The sequence below is a fragment of the Nerophis lumbriciformis genome, linkage group LG35, assembly GCF_033978685.3.
Source record: "Nerophis lumbriciformis linkage group LG35, RoL_Nlum_v2.1, whole genome shotgun sequence".
In the NCBI taxonomy this organism is placed as follows: domain Eukaryota; kingdom Metazoa; phylum Chordata; class Actinopteri; order Syngnathiformes; family Syngnathidae; genus Nerophis; species Nerophis lumbriciformis.
In genome coordinates, this window is record NC_084582.2 from 18,977,987 (window position 1) to 18,995,000 (window position 17,014).

At 38.3% G+C, this 17,014-nt stretch overlaps 1 protein-coding gene across 2 annotated transcripts; it reads left to right on the plus strand.

Moving 5' to 3' along the window:
* Nucleotides 1-3,351: 3,351 nt before the first annotated feature.
* Nucleotides 3,352-13,744, plus strand: cab39l1 (calcium binding protein 39, like 1). 2 transcript variants are annotated; one of them, XM_061927530.2, is made up of 9 exons: nt 3,352-3,613; nt 4,241-4,372; nt 4,760-4,924; nt 5,759-5,877; nt 7,661-7,829; nt 7,907-7,966; nt 8,041-8,106; nt 8,192-8,335; nt 11,269-13,744. In XM_061927530.2, exons 2-9 carry the CDS (start codon nt 4,256-4,258, stop codon nt 11,458-11,460), a joined length of 1,032 nt encoding a protein of 343 aa, XP_061783514.1. In that variant the 5' UTR covers nt 3,352-3,613; nt 4,241-4,255; the 3' UTR covers nt 11,461-13,744. The 2 variants fall into 2 exon arrangements, with proteins under 2 accessions (XP_061783514.1, XP_061783513.1); XM_061927529.2 differs by having other exon boundaries at nt 3,358-3,866.
* Nucleotides 13,745-17,014: the final 3,270 nt, after the last annotated feature.

Here is a 17,014-nt window from a genome sequence, read left to right on the forward strand (position 1 = left end):
CCAAGCCACATTCAGCACGTGTTACAACAGCGTGGCTTCGTAAAAAAAGAGTGCGGGTACTTTCCTGGGCCGCCTGCAGTCCAGACCTGTCCCCCATTGAAAATGTGTGGCGCATTATGAAGCGTAAAATACGACAGCGGAGACCCCGGACTGTTGAACGACTGAAGCTCTACATAAAACAAGAATGGGAAAGAATTCCACTTTCAAAGCTTCAACAATTAGTTTCCTCAGTTCCCAATCGTTTATTGAGTGTTGTTAAAAGAAAAGGTGATATAACACAGTGGTGAACATGCCCTTTCCCAACTACTTTGGCACGTGTTGCAGCCATGAAAATTCTAAGTTAATTATTATTTGCAAAAAAAAATAAAGTTTATGAGTTTGAACATCAAATATCTTGTCTTTGTAGTGCATTCAATTGAATATGGGTTGAAAAGGATTTGCAAATCATTGTATTCCGTTTATATTTACATCTAACACAATTTCCCAAATCATATGGAAAGGGGGTTTGTACATATACACACACACATATATATATACACACATACATATATACATATATACATATATATATATATATATATATATATATATATATATATATATATATATATATATATATATATATATATATACATACACACACACACATATATACATATACACACACACATGTATAAACATATCCATATATATACACACACATACATATGTATGTGTGTGTATATATACACACACGCACGCACGCACGCACGCACGCACGCACGCACGCACACACACACACACACACACACACACACACACACACACACTCACACACACACACACACAGAATTCCATCCATCCATCCATTTTCTACCGCTTGTCGCATGGGGTGCTGGAGCCTATCTCAGCTGCATTCAGGCGGAAGGTGGGGTACACCCTGGACAAGTCGCCACCTCATCACAGGGCCAACACAGATAGACAGACAACATTCACACTCACATTCCCACACTGGGCCAAATTAGTGTTGCCAATCAACCTATCCCCAGGTGCATATCTTTGGAGGTGGGAGAAAGCCGGAGTACCCGGAGGGAACCCACACAATCACGGGGAGAACATGCAAACTCCACACAAAAAGATCCCTAGCGCAGGATCGAACCCAAGACCTTTGTATTGTGAGGCAGACACACTAACCTCTCTGGCACCGTGCTGCCCCACACACAATTCAGTTCTGTATAATAGTAGACTAATTAGCCACAGACCAAAAAAAAAATAAAAAAATCTAACCACAGGTTGCAAAAGGCAACCCGGGCTGCACTTTGAACACCCCTAATGTAAATCTGGTGAAAGATACATGCAGAATTTCTTTTAATAATACAGCATCATGTATACTCAGGGAATTCAATCGATCGCAACTGGACTGTTTGGTTTGTCTTAGAAGAGTTTTTGCCTCTCATCCGAGTAGACGACTTTAGTTCATGCTCTGTTAAAAAAACAGGTTGTTATGCTTTGACTCCAGAGGAAATCCCCCAAAATTCCAGAGAGGCAGAAATACAATTTGGTCCTTTTAATTTCACAAAAAGTGACAAATAACAAAAGGAGATGATCCGGACTGGAAAGGCAAGGATTATAAAAGCCTGCAAATTAGTAACAAAAACAATGTCATATTTCATATCACTGGACTGAAACAGCCAGTGACACGAAAAAGAGGACAAATAAAACAAGCAAGAAACAAAAGGAGACCACAGGGGAAACCCGGGAAGCAAGCTAAATAGACGTGGCGTCACGAGTAGCGACTACGTGGATCCCTCACCAAACAAGTGCATGAGGGGAGACTAAATAGGTGGAGGTCAATTGGCTCCAGCAAGTGAAACATAAAAAGGCACAGGGGAGAGACTACGCCAGCAGGAGGCACTAAAACACAAATGTGTAACACTGGTATTTCTTTTTAGTGCATGTAGTGTATGTTCAATATTTGTAAGAACAGATATATTTATTGTATAGCCCATGCAAATACTATCAGACTATGCTGACACTGGGTATTCCTTTTTATATAATTTACATATTTTAAATTGGAAATTGTATTAAGATTAGTGCGGTGTTACTGATCCTAACATATATCGAGAAATAACTGTGTGGTGTATTCTTCCTTTTTGGAAGAAGGATCCAGGAAGTATATGTTTTTTCTCCTAAAAAACACCTATGCGTGTTGTACAGAAGTTGATCAGTGTTTTAAATATGACTTTAAGGCACTCCGCAATACTGAAACCTAAAAGTGTTGCAGCTTTACTGTGTTGTTAAGCAAAACAACTTTCTTGAAAGTTGAGAACATAAAGAAAGGTTGACATTCCAACTTGCCAGTAGGGGTGGGCGGGTCGATACAAATATCGATACCAGGATATTATCAATATTGAATCGATACTACTGTGGTGAGATCGATATTTGTTGTTCTCTTAAGTCTATTTTCCACATATATCAACATGATTCGTGTTGTGTCATTTACAAACTCAGGAAATCATTCATTGGAGCTTTAAATTATTTGAAATAGAGCCCAGTAGTTTTAAATGTTATTTACTTATTTTGTACTGTTTGTATGTGCATCCAATAAACATAAACAATTGTATTATTTTGTTGATAAATAGTTATACAGTGTTAAGTTCTGTTGATAGAACCATATTTTGCCAAAGGGATTACTCCCTATATGTGTATATGTATATATATATATATATTTATATATGTGTATGTGTGTGTATGTTTATATATATATATGTATCTGTTTATATTTTATTTTATTTCTGATTATTATTATTAATGTATTATTATTTCTTTTTTTCTGTTTATTTAATCGATGTATTTGTAGATATTACTTTGTTTTTTTTGTTGTTTCTTTCTTTTTTGGGGGGGTGGGGGGGGGGGTGGTATGGGTGGGATATAAACAAACATATTTTGACATTTAGGGCAGACAATAGATATATGATTTATGTGAATATGATGTAATGGATAGGAATGTCTGATGCTGGATGTCAATTAAAAAAAAAAAGAAAAAAGAAAAAAAGAAACACATTTTGCCTAAAATCTTTGTTCTGTGTTTTATTCTGATTATATTCATGATCAACACAATGAAGGCACAATCACAAAATCATTAAATATTTGGATTATTATTATTTTTTTAATAAAAAAGTATAAGCAATACTACATTTACTTATTATTGCTCCAGCACCCCCCGCGATCCCGAAAGGGACAAGCGGTAATGGATGGATGGATTGATTGATACTAAAATTGGCAGTATCGCAACAGAATATTGGTATTAAACGTGATACATGTCCTACAGCTAAACTTTAGATGTACTTTATTTCTATTTCAGGACATCCCTGTTAATTGTTGTCATGTAGTGTGGAATTGATCTCTCCAAACAAAACACATGTATTTATAAAACAAGGGTAACGTTTGAGTGGGCGTTTAAAAAAACAACCAAATAACAAATGTAGCTTACTGTAAACACGATTGGCTTAAACCTACGTCAATCATTCCGTGGGTCAAAACATACCCACTGACTCGGGATGAGGACCGAGAAGAGGACGAGACTTTCAACAGTCGACAACAGGGAAATTAAGTTGTCAGGCTAGCTAGCTAGGTTGGTGACAGGCGGTCCACAGTAGCCCAATTTAGTTTAAGCAGCATCGCTATGACGGTCGTCCGTAAGACACATTAACAGCCGTTTTTTGCTTCGGAGTTAGACACTAAAAGCTACTGATCTGAGATAAGGTTACTCGCGTTTAACGCAACTTAACCGTGAAACCGGAAAGTCGGACAAGTTGCTAGCCTGCTAGCTTACTATTAGCCAGCAAGCGTACACCAACTTCCAAACTTCACATCACATTCGTTCGGTGAGTTTTGACACTTCTCAGAGTATTTGATATAAATAATGTTGTTTTCTGTACCGCCCGTCTACTATTAAACATCGTGTTTCGCTATGGCTGCTATAGGTCACAAGCTAGCCCAACTTTTGTCGAAGAACATTGCTGCAGCTCGGAAATATATTCTTTAACGAGACGTGGCGATTATTAAAACGTCAAGTTAATCGTCACTCTTTGGAAGAAATTGTGGTAGGTTTATGTATTTGCCTCGCACAGGTCTCAATAGTTTATTACATAGAGTAGCGACTTTCCAGCAAGCAGTAACGTACGGTAGCCGTGGCCTTGCTTTTCTCAGGTGTGCGTTTTGCAGCCATTTCCTCACTATGTGTTTCTTTTTCACATAGATTACCCACTCAGTCATGCCTTTTCCGTTTGGTAAATCTCAGAAGAGTCCAGCAGAAATAGTGAGGAGTTTGAAGGAAAATGTTGCATACATGGAAAAGCTGGACGCTGGTGAAAGTAAAAAGTGTGAAAAGGTAAGATGTCTATCTGCCTTCTTCATCCAGGTCATTGTATTCTCAGGGTATTCAATCGATCACAACTGTCTGTACTGGTTTGTCCTAGAAGACGTTTCACCTCTCATCCAAGTGGGCTTTATCAGTTCTTGCTCATAAACTTAGATTGGCCAGATCTAGTTTGACCAAGATAGATCCAATCCAATAAATCTGACTAATCTAAAGTCTTAGATCTGACCGATCTAAGAGCATGAACTATTGAGGCCTACTTGGATGAGCGGTGAAATGTCTTCTAAGACAAACTAAACAGTCCAGTTGCGATCGATTGAATGCCTTGAGAATGTGTAAAGGTAAACGCTAGTTTATGATCACTGTATATAACTTGAAGATTCACTATGCACTTCTTAGGTTGCAGAGGAGGCATCTAAAAATCTAGCTTCTCTGAAGGAGGTTCTTAGCGGAACAGGTGACAAGGAACCTCAGACTGAAGCGGTGGCTCAGCTCGCACAGGAGCTGTACAACACTAACCTCCTCATTTCACTCATTGCAAATTTGCAGCGGATTGACTTTGAGGTAGGACACACGCTCGTTATGTCAAAAAGTATGGGTTTGCAGGTAGGAATGGCTATTGTTGACATAATAAGCGATACCTGTGGCGAAACAGTGCCGATGTCTAAGCCGGTGCTTTTAAGGAAGTAAATCATACCTATTTTCTCCAAACCCGTACCTTTTTTCGTTTTTACTGAATTTTAGGACATGCAACTTGAAAATAATAGTAATTTAAATACTGCCACTATATAAATGCAACAAGTAATACATTAATCTGCATGAACTAAAATCCACAACACATTGTCATAATTAACAAAACAAAAGCAGTAGCAATACAGAACACTGAAAATATGCTAGTTTTCACAGTTGTGTAGAGACAGGAGCACAGTATTGTGCAAGGTTCTCAGCTGTCATTCATAGGTTGGGCTTTAGGGGGCAGTAATGTTTGCATTGCTGAATTGAGGCCAGCATGAGAGTGAAGAAGAGTTTTTAGTCAATTGGAAGTATAGATTATGTCTGTCCTATAAGAACTATAGGTGTTTTGTGCATGCCAATAAAAGGCTGACTCATGTAATTTGGTTTCATTGTCATTCGGCTGACTTTGTTTAAAAGGGGAACTGCACTTTTTTTTGTATAGCTAAATGAAATTTGCTACATTTAGCACAGAAAAGACACACAATAGCGACTTAGTTTTTCAGTCTGGTTACTCATGTTTACATTTGCATAAGTGCCATTATGGAACCGAGTATTGGTACTTATCCCCATTTGCAAGCAATTATGTGTGCCAGGCCAAAGCAAACTGTTCTGTTCATGTCATTAGGATCATTCGATTTAGTGGTTTGGTTTTTTTTTACACAGGGAAAGAAAGATGTGGTTCACCTGTTCAGTAACATTGTGAGACGACAGATTGGCACCCGCACTCCGACGGTGGAATACATCTCCACGCACCAACAGATCCTCTTCATGCTTCTAAAAGGGTATGTTCACCTTATCACATGCAAGGAGAAACCGATGTTATCTTATCCCAAATGTGTTAATTTAGGATTCCAATTTACTTGTTGAAACACTATTCTGACACATGCCTTGTGAATTTCTAAGCCATGCAGAATATGTTTCAACAGCTCCCTACATGCAGCGAGCAGGAACTTGTGTGTGTTGAGCAAAAAAAGCTGTTTTTATGGCACTCTAAAATGAAACCATCTCGCTTGGGTTGTGGATTTTTAAGCTGTATTGAGTTATAGAGTCAGCTGCGGCTGCTGTCTGACGGTCAATGACGTCCCTCTTTGTCGGCTTCATTCGCGTGACCCAGATCAAATAATCGAGTACAACACCAGTGTCCTGCAATAAATCCTCCTTCACGGAAATGTTTACTGTATTTCTTTCCATGGTCACATTGCAAAGCTTCAGTTGTAATTAATTTACAGTGGAATCCTAAAGACTGAACACAGTACATTTGTTGATGCTGGACCTGGATTTTGTTGGTATTTAAAAACATTTCCTGTATTCAAAAAAACATTTCATTAACTGTAATAACCAATAGCCTTCATTTGTATTTGTCCAAGAGTCAACATTTTTCATAAGACTGTGAGGGCAGGTTTGTGGGTAGTGCGTGGGGTCTAGATCAGGGATATTCAACTCCATTGTTCTGGAGGGGGTCAAAGTTACAAAAAGCTAAGGACCGGGGGAGGCAGGACTTTTCCCTTCACTATGATTCTTAGTTTGTGTATTCCTGAGAACCAGCGTCCTGTGCAGAACACATTTGATTATTGTTTATTTACTTTGCCAATAACAGAAATACATTACAGTTCTGTTGTAAACACCGCACAGCATTCAAGGAAGTGGAAAATGGTCATGCAAGGGTAAAATGAAGGTAACTGCTGTATGTTGACAACAAAGGTGGGTTGCTCGACACAAATAACAAAAGTAATGATACCAGGTATTATATCAGTATATTGTTGGTACTTTTTTATTATCACAAAATATTTTGTCATTATTCTTAACAAACTCAGGACATAAGTCCATGTGTACAGGAGGGCTTTAAGGACAAAAAACAAAATATATAAATCAGACCCAATAATAAGAATTAATTTAAATATTTGATTGATTTTGTTACACCACCTTCCTGTGTTTTTGATTTTGTTACACCACCTTCCTGTGTTTTTGTCTGATTATAAATGTGATCGAAATTTTTATCATACAATGATCTTGAAAAAAACATTATCGGTATGGTCAATACTACCCCTGCAACTTCTTGGTATTGCATCGATACCCACATTTGTAGTATCCTCCAAAACTATTGTAAAATATCAAAACAACAGAAAAATAAGTGTTTATTATATTTTAACACAAGTGCAAATAGAAACATGTTTCAACACAAAATCATTCATTAACAGTGATTTTGCAAGTAGATTAATAATTGTTTTGGTGAAATAAAACAACCGAAAATGATGCAATGTTACTGCCTATGTCAGCCTCCAAATTAGAAGCTTTTGTAACCCGTTTTGAAATGGGTCTATTATCATTTACATACCTAAAAATATATTGTTATGTATATTGTTATGGCAGGAGGCTGCAATATACTGTATATCTCAATATAGATTTTAGGCCATATCGCCCATCCTTATCTGTGGTGGCGTTATCAAACAAATAAATTACACCTTTTAAATGCTCACTTAGCTGAAGTGGACTTTCCAAAGTGTCCGACCTGCTTAACCCTCATGAAGATGAGCTGGTACTGACTGACTGTGTGCACATGTACAGTTATGAGAACGCAGAAGTGGCTCTGAACTGTGGAATGATGCTGAGGGAGTGTCTCCGCCACGAGCCATTGGCGAAGACGATTCTCCTCTCTGAAGAGTTCTACAGTTTCTTCCGATATGTGGAACTCTCCACCTTCGACATAGCCTCAGATGCTTTTGCATCATTCAAGGTATGCATGAACAAAATTCTCTCTGTCCAACTTTGTCAAACACGTCTTTTAACATCCTGTTTTTTCTACCCTGGCAGGATCTGCTCACAAGACACAAGCTTATGTGTGCTGATTTCTTAGAGACCAAATATGAACGGGTAAGTACGCAAATGCACTATTTTAGCACAGCTCACGAAAGTAATCATTAACATTGCTTTAATGTGTTCGCCAGATTTTTACAGAATATGAGAAGCTCCTGCATTCTGAAAATTATGTCACCAAACGACAGTCTTTGAAGGTAACACCTACCCCGGTTTAACATAAATCAAAATTGTCTAAGCTTTTGTTTTTCGTTTATAATAAAGTTCATAAATAATTTTCAGCTCCTTGGGGAACTTTTGCTGGACAGACACAACTTCACTGTCATGAAAAAGTACATCAGTCGAGCAGATAACTTGAAGATGATGATGAACATGCTAAGAGATAACAGTCGAAACATCCAGTTTGAAGCCTTCCACGTCTTCAAGGTGTGTGTGCTTTTTCTTTTGTAATGTTTGTGTGAAGTAGGATTTATTTGTATGAGACTGGTCTTGCGGTCTAATCATTGATGGGGCAATTTGTCACGCATACATAATTTAGGAACAAGTTGACAGACATTGTAATATTTATTTTCTCAGATAGTTTTAGTTTTTGAAGTAGTAGTAAAGTAGTACACATTTTTGGGGATATGATCTATCACTTGGCTAATTGTTATGCATTAGGTTATGAGCCTCTCCTCCGCTAGTTGACGTGGAGAATGTCTGTGAACCCCATAAGATCTGACCAAAACATCTCGTTGCTCACACGATAGCATTAGCTTATAACTAGCATGACAAAACTTTGTTTTTGCATCCATGGGTCTGACAAAACTCAGTGTAAAGGACAGTGCTGAGAAGAAGAATTTAATACATTGAATAAAAAATAATTAAAAAAACACAATTTGGTGTGTGCGTGTAGCTGACTTAGCCAAGCAACGTAGCACTTAAAGGGGATGTCGATAAAGGCACTAAAATAATATCTAGACACTTATCCATTAAAATCTGAAGAAGCTGCTGATGGTGTCTTTGAGAAAGAAGTAGCTTACAGGAGATACAGTACTGTAAAACTTGGCTCTCCAAGATAAATGCGATACATTATTATTACATTACTTCATAATACTGTAGTTCTTTGTAGTACATTGTATTATATTGTTTTTATGCAATATTTATAGAAAAAAAAGCATGTTACATGTTATAATTGTAATGTTTTGGAGGTCGCAGCAAAAAATAATTAAATTTTACTGTGAACATTGCTTTGAGTTCTTTGAGTTGAGCTAGTATTTTGGGTTAAGAACTGCGTCACAGAACCAATTAAACTCGTAAGCCGAGGTACCACAGTACCGTATTTTCCGCACTATAAGGCGCACCGGATTATTAGCCGCACCTTCAATGAATGGCATATTTCATAACTTTGTCCACCAATAAGCCGCCCCGGACTATAAGCCGCGCCTACGCTGCGCTAAAGGGAATGTCAAAAAAACAGTCAGATAGGTCAGTCAAACTTTAATAATATATTAAAAACCAGCGTTCTAACAACTCTGTTCACTCCCAAAATGTACGCAAATGTGCAATCACAAACATAGTAAAATTCAAAATAGTGCAGAGCAATAGCAACATAATGTTGCTCGAACGTTAATGTCACAACACACAAAATAAACATAGCGCTCACTTTCTGAAGTTATTCTTCATTCGTAAATCCTTCGTCTTCGGTGTCCGAAGTGAAAAGTTGGGCAAATTTACGATCCACTGGCAGATGTTGGCGTCGTCTGGCGCTGCCTCCTCGTCTTAGTGAAGGTGTGTTCGCCTTCTGTCATCCATTGTTCCCACGCAGTTAGCAGTCTAGCTTCGAATGCCCTGTTGACACCAATATCTAGCGGCTGGAGGTCTTTTGTCAATCCACCCGGAATGACGGCGAGTATTGAATTAAGCGCGTAAGCGTGTCTCTCAATGTGCTGTTATGAGCTAGCAAATATAACAACTACACTACCCAGCATGCAACGATAGTTACGAGCATGCGCGGTAGCCCTGAGAAGCGTTGTATGCTGGCAGTTAGCACGCTGTGAGTAAACGTTGAGAACTCAGTTAACACGCCTCGTCTGCATTATTTATAATTAGACAGACAACACACTTAATAGGAGCCATTTTGGGGTCTTTACATAAACACACAAATGGAAATGAAACGTCACATATCCCAGCATGCACCGCGCGCTTCTTCGTCATCCACTGTTCCCACGCAGTTAGCAGTCTAGCTTCGAATGCCCTGTTGACACCAATATCTAGCGGCTGGAGGTCTTTTGTCAATCCACCCGGAATGACGGCGAGTATTGAATTAAGCGCGTAAGCGTGTCTCTCAATGTGCTGTTATGAGCTAGCAAATATAACAACTACACTACCCAGCATGCAACGATAGTTACGAGCATGCGCGGTAGCCCTGAGAAGCGTTGTATGCTGGCAGTTAGCACGCTGTGAGTAAACGTTGAGAACTCAGTTAACACGCCTCGTCTGCATTATTTATAATTAGACAGACAACACACTTAATAGGAGCCATTTTGGGGTCTTTACATAAACACACAAATGGAAATGAAACGTCACATATCCCAGCATGCACCGCGCGCTTCTTCTACGGGGAAAAAAGATGGCGGCTGTTTACCGTAGTTGCGAGACCTAAACTTTATGAAAATGAATCTTAATATTTATCCATATATAAAGCGCACCGGGTTATAAGGCGCACTCAGCTTTTGAGAAAATTTGTGGTTTTTAGGTGCGCCTTATAGTGCGGAAAATACGGTATATACAGTAAAGCTGCACAAAAAAAATCGGGGGAAAAATTTAATCTCCATTCATACCAACATGCAATTTCATTTCTAAACATCAATATCTTCCAAAAACATTTGACTAACGAGTAGCATTATAAATAAACGATCCCATTTTGCTCAAGGATTTCCCCCCAACCCGAGCAAGGCAATGGCCAGTTGACTCTGCTGCCCTCGCTGATGAAGCTCACTGGATGAAGTGATTGCTTGAATTAATTGACTTTCCTTCAGACTTGTTTTAATTACATGCATAAACATACAATGGAGGGATGGATTTTTTGTCTTTCTACTAAAAACGTCCCGTGTCGACTGTCCTGCTGGGACGTCCTGTAAAGAATGACAATTGAAGTTTCTTAAAACGAATGCACATCGCCCTGGTGTGTTCGTTCACACGTGAAAAAAAATAATCGCAGAGAATCACAATCTCAATCTGAGCAAGAAAATTGTGATTTATATTTTCTGCAGAATGGTGCAGGCCAAGTAGTATAGGAGAGCAAGAGCAAATCTCTTATGTAACAATTTTCTTTGTGTGCTTTGACAACACTCTGTGACTTCTCTCTGATCTCACAGGTATTTGTTGCAAACCCTGAGAAGACTCAGCCAGTGCTGGACATCTTGCTGAAGAACCAGGCCAAGCTAGTGGAGTTCCTCACCAATTTCCAGACAGACCGATCTGAAGACGAGCAGTTCTGTGATGAGAAAAACTATCTGATCAAGCAAATCCGGGACTTGAAGAAGCCCACAGCGCCGGAGGAAGCTTGAACGCTCCCAAAGGTGGTAGATGCAGCACCTGAAGATATCTTTAAGGTCTAGCATTCGTTACAAAATATAGGAACAAAGTAAATATGACTTCCTTCTATTTTTAGTATGGATGAGATTTCCATCCAGTAAACTAAGTGGGCCAAGAACTCTTATATAAACCGTAGTGCTTCACAAGTGTTAAACAGTCCATTCTTGTAACGTTGGACCTTTTAACTGTTACTTTGCAACTTGATGCTAGTAGAGACCTGGAGTGACAACATCACCCTGTCTGCATCAGCATGAGAACTGGCAGTAAGTTGACAGAATACTGAAGTCTAAATATTTTTGCCTTATTGTTCCTCACATTGGTCATTTCCGGTGCCTGATACAGTTTTTGGCCATCGCCGAAGCCTACCTTACCCGTGCATTTGCAGACACGAGAAGTGAAAATCACAACAGAGGAATTCATTGATCGTGCTGCGTTTTTAGCCAGCGCTCAGTGAGGCTCGCATGTCTGAAATAGAAACAGGCAACAGATAATGCTGCAGGGTGTAGCAGCTGTCCCGGTTGCACAAAATACAAATTGATCCTCATGTTTACCAAGCACAAGTTGTCGTGTGCAAAAGAGTGCTAGGGTTACACTGAAAAGCAAAAATTTGAAATATTCCACAAGAAAAAAGCCATACAATTATGAGAATATTTAAAAAAAGAGACATTATCTAGATATAAGTGTTTGCAACAAGGATGATGACTAAAAACATGTTTGGGCACATCAGGACTATATTTAGTTCGATTAAATTGTTACTAAAAAACAACTTACTAAAATTATCATCATGGAATATTTGTTTATGCAAAAGAGAGAATGCTGATCTCAATTTGTTCAATTCATGGAATTCCACATTTACTTGTATCTTAAATCTTTTAATACTATGGCTTTATTTCTTAACATTACAAGCTTTGTATCTGAACTACCTTTACATTATTTTATTTTATTTTTGTCTTTCTTTTCAGTGTGATGGTAACACTTTTTTGTACCGTCTTTCAAACAATAATTACCAAAAGGACAATTCTCAGGCACAGCCCCTTTTTCAAAGCACGTAACAAGTCTGCATGATAAATATGTTATTCTGATGCAGATAATATTCAGACCAAAGTACTATGTCTAATTTAAGTCAGTTAATGTTTGAATTCGTTTTTCAGAATGGCTTTGACTTGACATATCTTTCTGGATTCAGACTAATTGAGAATAGAGTACATTTAATATAACGTTTTGGAATATTATATTCGGATACATGCCACAACCAAATGTGCATTGATTCTGATGTCACATGCCTGGGTGATATTTATATATTTTTGAATATGTGGTCGTAGTATTATTTAATCCCCTGTGATGCGTCACATAATCAGACGCAGTATGTTCAGTTTCTTACGGTCACCATTTCATATGTTCAATTACTGCTTTATTTCCACCTTTGGGATTTAAATGTTTAATTTCAAGAGTAATTTTGTTGCGCTCGCAGTCCTCCAGTGTATCCTCAAGGATTTAGAACCTAGTTGTACTTGCTATTCCTTGACATTTCAATTTCATTGGTTTTGTATGCACGCATTATATAATGTGATGTGTATGATCAAACTTCAACAGGGTTTTCTTAGGGGGAAACATTTTGAAAATATTTCATTGGGTGGTGCCACATAAATGCTACTCTTAATGAATTGCATTGTGGGACCTGAGAATGAGTGATGCCTTATTGAAACATTGAATGCTTTATTGCGGTCAGGGTCATTTCAACCAAAGTCTTGTCTCGGAAAGGGTACCGGTATTTGAGTTTATGAATTCATTAATAGTTCAACTCTATCATATGTACTTCATAAATATTAGCCTTGATTTAGTCTTTATCCATTTTACATAGCAATACAATAGTTTCAATGTACAGTACAGGACATTCCTTAGTTTGACAGAGTTTTCACTAGAGGGCGCTCTTACTAACATTTGGCACCTTATTTATATTGTGCTAAGTAAACATTTCATGTCTGTAGAATCCTACCTCCATTTGTGAGCATATACAGTAAATCACTGGTAATATAACAGACATTGTAAGACAATATAAAGTGCTAGACCATATATCATTTTATAGTTGACTGTATGTTTTCTTACTTTGGCTCTTCCATTGAAGTATTTTACTGTGTTGCCTTCCCCCTTTATTTAATCACTTGTGTACTTTGGGTGGAGTCCTATGTACATATTTGTAAAGGAAAAGTGTGGAAACATTCATGGAAATAAACTTTTGTGGCAATTTACCAAAAAGTCTGCATGTTACTATATATTTAACTCTGCCATTATTCCTTTATTCTAACATTGTAAATGCTTAATGGACCTTCAATGTACAGTAAATACAGCACTACGTGACACCAAATATATTTTTTAAGTATATTATCTAACTTAAATTTTGTTATGTCTTACATTTAATTGTACAATGTTGCCAATCCTGAAGATTTTGACTGACTGTCAAGTATAAGGTTCCACATCTCTTAGGAGTTCAAAACTTTCCAAAGGAATACATGGGAATTTACAGACATTAAATTAATTGCAACTACTACTTCCAGTACTTACTAGTACAAGTTTACTAGCTCTGGTCGGTTACCATCACACAACAATCATTTCCAAAACTAAAAGCTGCACTCAGTGTATTGAAAACATGGGCTGCAGCTATCAATTATTTTAGTAATCGAGTAATCTATTGATTTGTTTGTTCAAGTAATCGGATAAAACACTTTACAGCCCCAATGTGTATTTTGGGGAAAATAGTTTTATTAACAATTTATTTGCTTGCCATACTTTTCATTCTTTTTTTTCTTCTAATAAATGCACATCATCATCATTGAAATTGCACTTTTAACATGTTTTAACATGAAAACAACAACAACAATATTAAACACTCTTTTACTGACTGACTGACCGGATTTTAAAGTTCCGGGCTCTCCATGTGTTCCGGAGTTCTAAAATGTTTTATTAGTTACACTCAAACGAATAATTGAAGCAGCAGAATATAAATCAGACTTTTTCTTAATCGATTTAATTGATCATTTTCATTATGTTGAACTGTGTCACAAATAAAAGTAAAAATGTTGTTTTTGATAATTATTGACCCGAATATGTTTCCAAGACCTGTTTTTTTTTTTTTTTTTTTATTGTAGAATATTATTTTTTCTACTTAGAATATTATTTTTTCTTCTACTGAATTTGATTGTGTATTAATTTTTAATCGTGTTTTCATTATTGATGAAACGACTGATCTAAACTGTTTGATTACAAGCTAGTGTGCCACCAATATCTTAAGTTGACGTTATAACTGCTCTTCTGCTTGGAGACACTTCCTAGCAGGTTGTCACCGCTGCATCTCTTTGGGTCACCAGTGTGTGAGTGTTAGGAAAAAAAGCTCTGACTTCTTTGGGGAGAAGTCTTTTGACCCCACATATTGGTTTGCATGTTTCTTTTTTTAGACTCTAGAAAAAATTGCTACTTGGTGTTCATGTCCTGATTTTAATGGCAAAATACAATACATATCGTACATAAACATACATTTGTGTGTGATACAGTTTGTTATAACCTGTGTCTCCTGCAACCAAAGTAACAAGTAAACCTGCTGGCTATATGGTTAGTTTTTTGGTTTGTTAAATGGCCTTTTAACCGCACTTTGGACACCCTGGTTGCAGAGCGTCTTTGAGCATACGCATCTTGTCCCACCCAGCATTTGTAAGAACCAACCCCTCCTCCTCTAAACCCTGGGACACATTCCATTCTACCAAAGGGATCCACTTTTTATTCTAACAATGAAAGCCTCCGTTATGGTGACCGTAAATATTCCAACATGGACTTAATTCCCTAAATGAGGCTCAGATATTTCTAGTTGTGTGTACACATTGGTGAAACAAAGCTAATACAAGCGAGGGGAATGGGAATGTAGGTCAAAGTTTGAGCAGTGAAGAAGGCAAGTGAGGCCACGCTGGTTCCCACAGTGACGATGGAGGCTGGAGAGCACATGGAAGTGATGTTGGAGGGGGATATTTGTGTGCAAATGAGGCGGGATTGTGGGGAGGTTACGTGGGGGCAGGGTTTACTAGGGTTAAAGGTCACAAGCCTCCTGGGCGGTTGCTGCAGGACACACACACACACACACACACACACACACACACACACACACACACACACACACACACACACACACACACACGCACACACACACATGCATCAGTCACATTGGCTGAGTCCAACTAATTGGTCATGTTGCTTAGGTATTAGGTTCCCATCCTGTAATTATTTAAATGCATTTGTATGTATATTTTAATAGCTGTGGTTTGGTATAATTAGGGGTTCACATCCAGGAAGAAATCCCGATACAGAAAAACAACGAAAAGATGCTGTGACAATTTCATGCTTGACCAAACTTTTTGTTTGTGGCAAAGGAGGAGCAAACTCTGTACAACGTCCATCTGCACCGCCCTTAAGGAAGGAGCTCTCTTTTCCACTTTGACGCCACAAAGAGGAGGTAGGTTTTCTTTTCAACCTTCTATCTATTGTTTTTTTTTGTTTTTTTTTTTTATCTAAGTGACGACAACATCCATCCATTTTTTAACGCAACTTCTTGCATGAGAATTTTAAGATATAAGAGGGTTATTATCTACAATAGCCGACTAAAATTCACTTATAAATGAATGGTGTTGCTTCGATAAGCTAATACATTTTGATGTAATCTTCATTCATTTTTTATTTGACAGTCAACTCGCTCATCACGAGGTGCTGTTGGCGCCACTTAAGTAAAAGCAACACACATACCGAGGGGGAGTGGGCCGATCCAAACGTCGATGTTAAATCGATACCATTGGTAGTACAGTATCGAGTCAATACAGGCGTCATGAGATGCAATATTTTCCCTATCTTATTCTGCACATTTTCACAAATATCTGTTGTATATTTCGGCAGCACGGTGGTAGATGGGTTAGTGCGTCTGCCTCACAATACGAAGGTGCTGAGTAGTCTGGGGTTCAATCCCAGGCTCGGGATCTTTCTGTGTGAAGTTTGCATGTTCTCCCCGTGACTGCGTGGGTTCCCTCCGGGTACTCCGGCTTCCTCCCACCTCCAAAGACATGCACCTGGGGATAGGTTGATTGGCAACACTAAATTGGCCCTAGTGTGTGAATGTGAGTGTGAATGTTGTCTGTCTATCTGTGTTGGCCCTGTGATGAGGTGGCGACTTGTCCAGGGTGTACCCCGCCTTCCGCCCGATTGTAGCTGAGATAGGCTCCAGCGCACCCCGCGACCCCGAAGGGAATAAGCGGTAGAAAATGGATGGATGGATGGATCTGTATATTTCGATGTGTTGCTGAGATATACTGCTTATACAATATATTCTCTAAGGCAGGGGTGTCAAACTCATTTTAGATCGGGGGCCACATGGAGAAAAATCTACTCCCAAGTGGGCCGGACTGGTAAAATCGCGGCAGGATAACTTAAAAATAAAGACAAATTGTTTTCTTTGTTTAAAAATAGAACAAGCACATTATGAAAATGTACAAA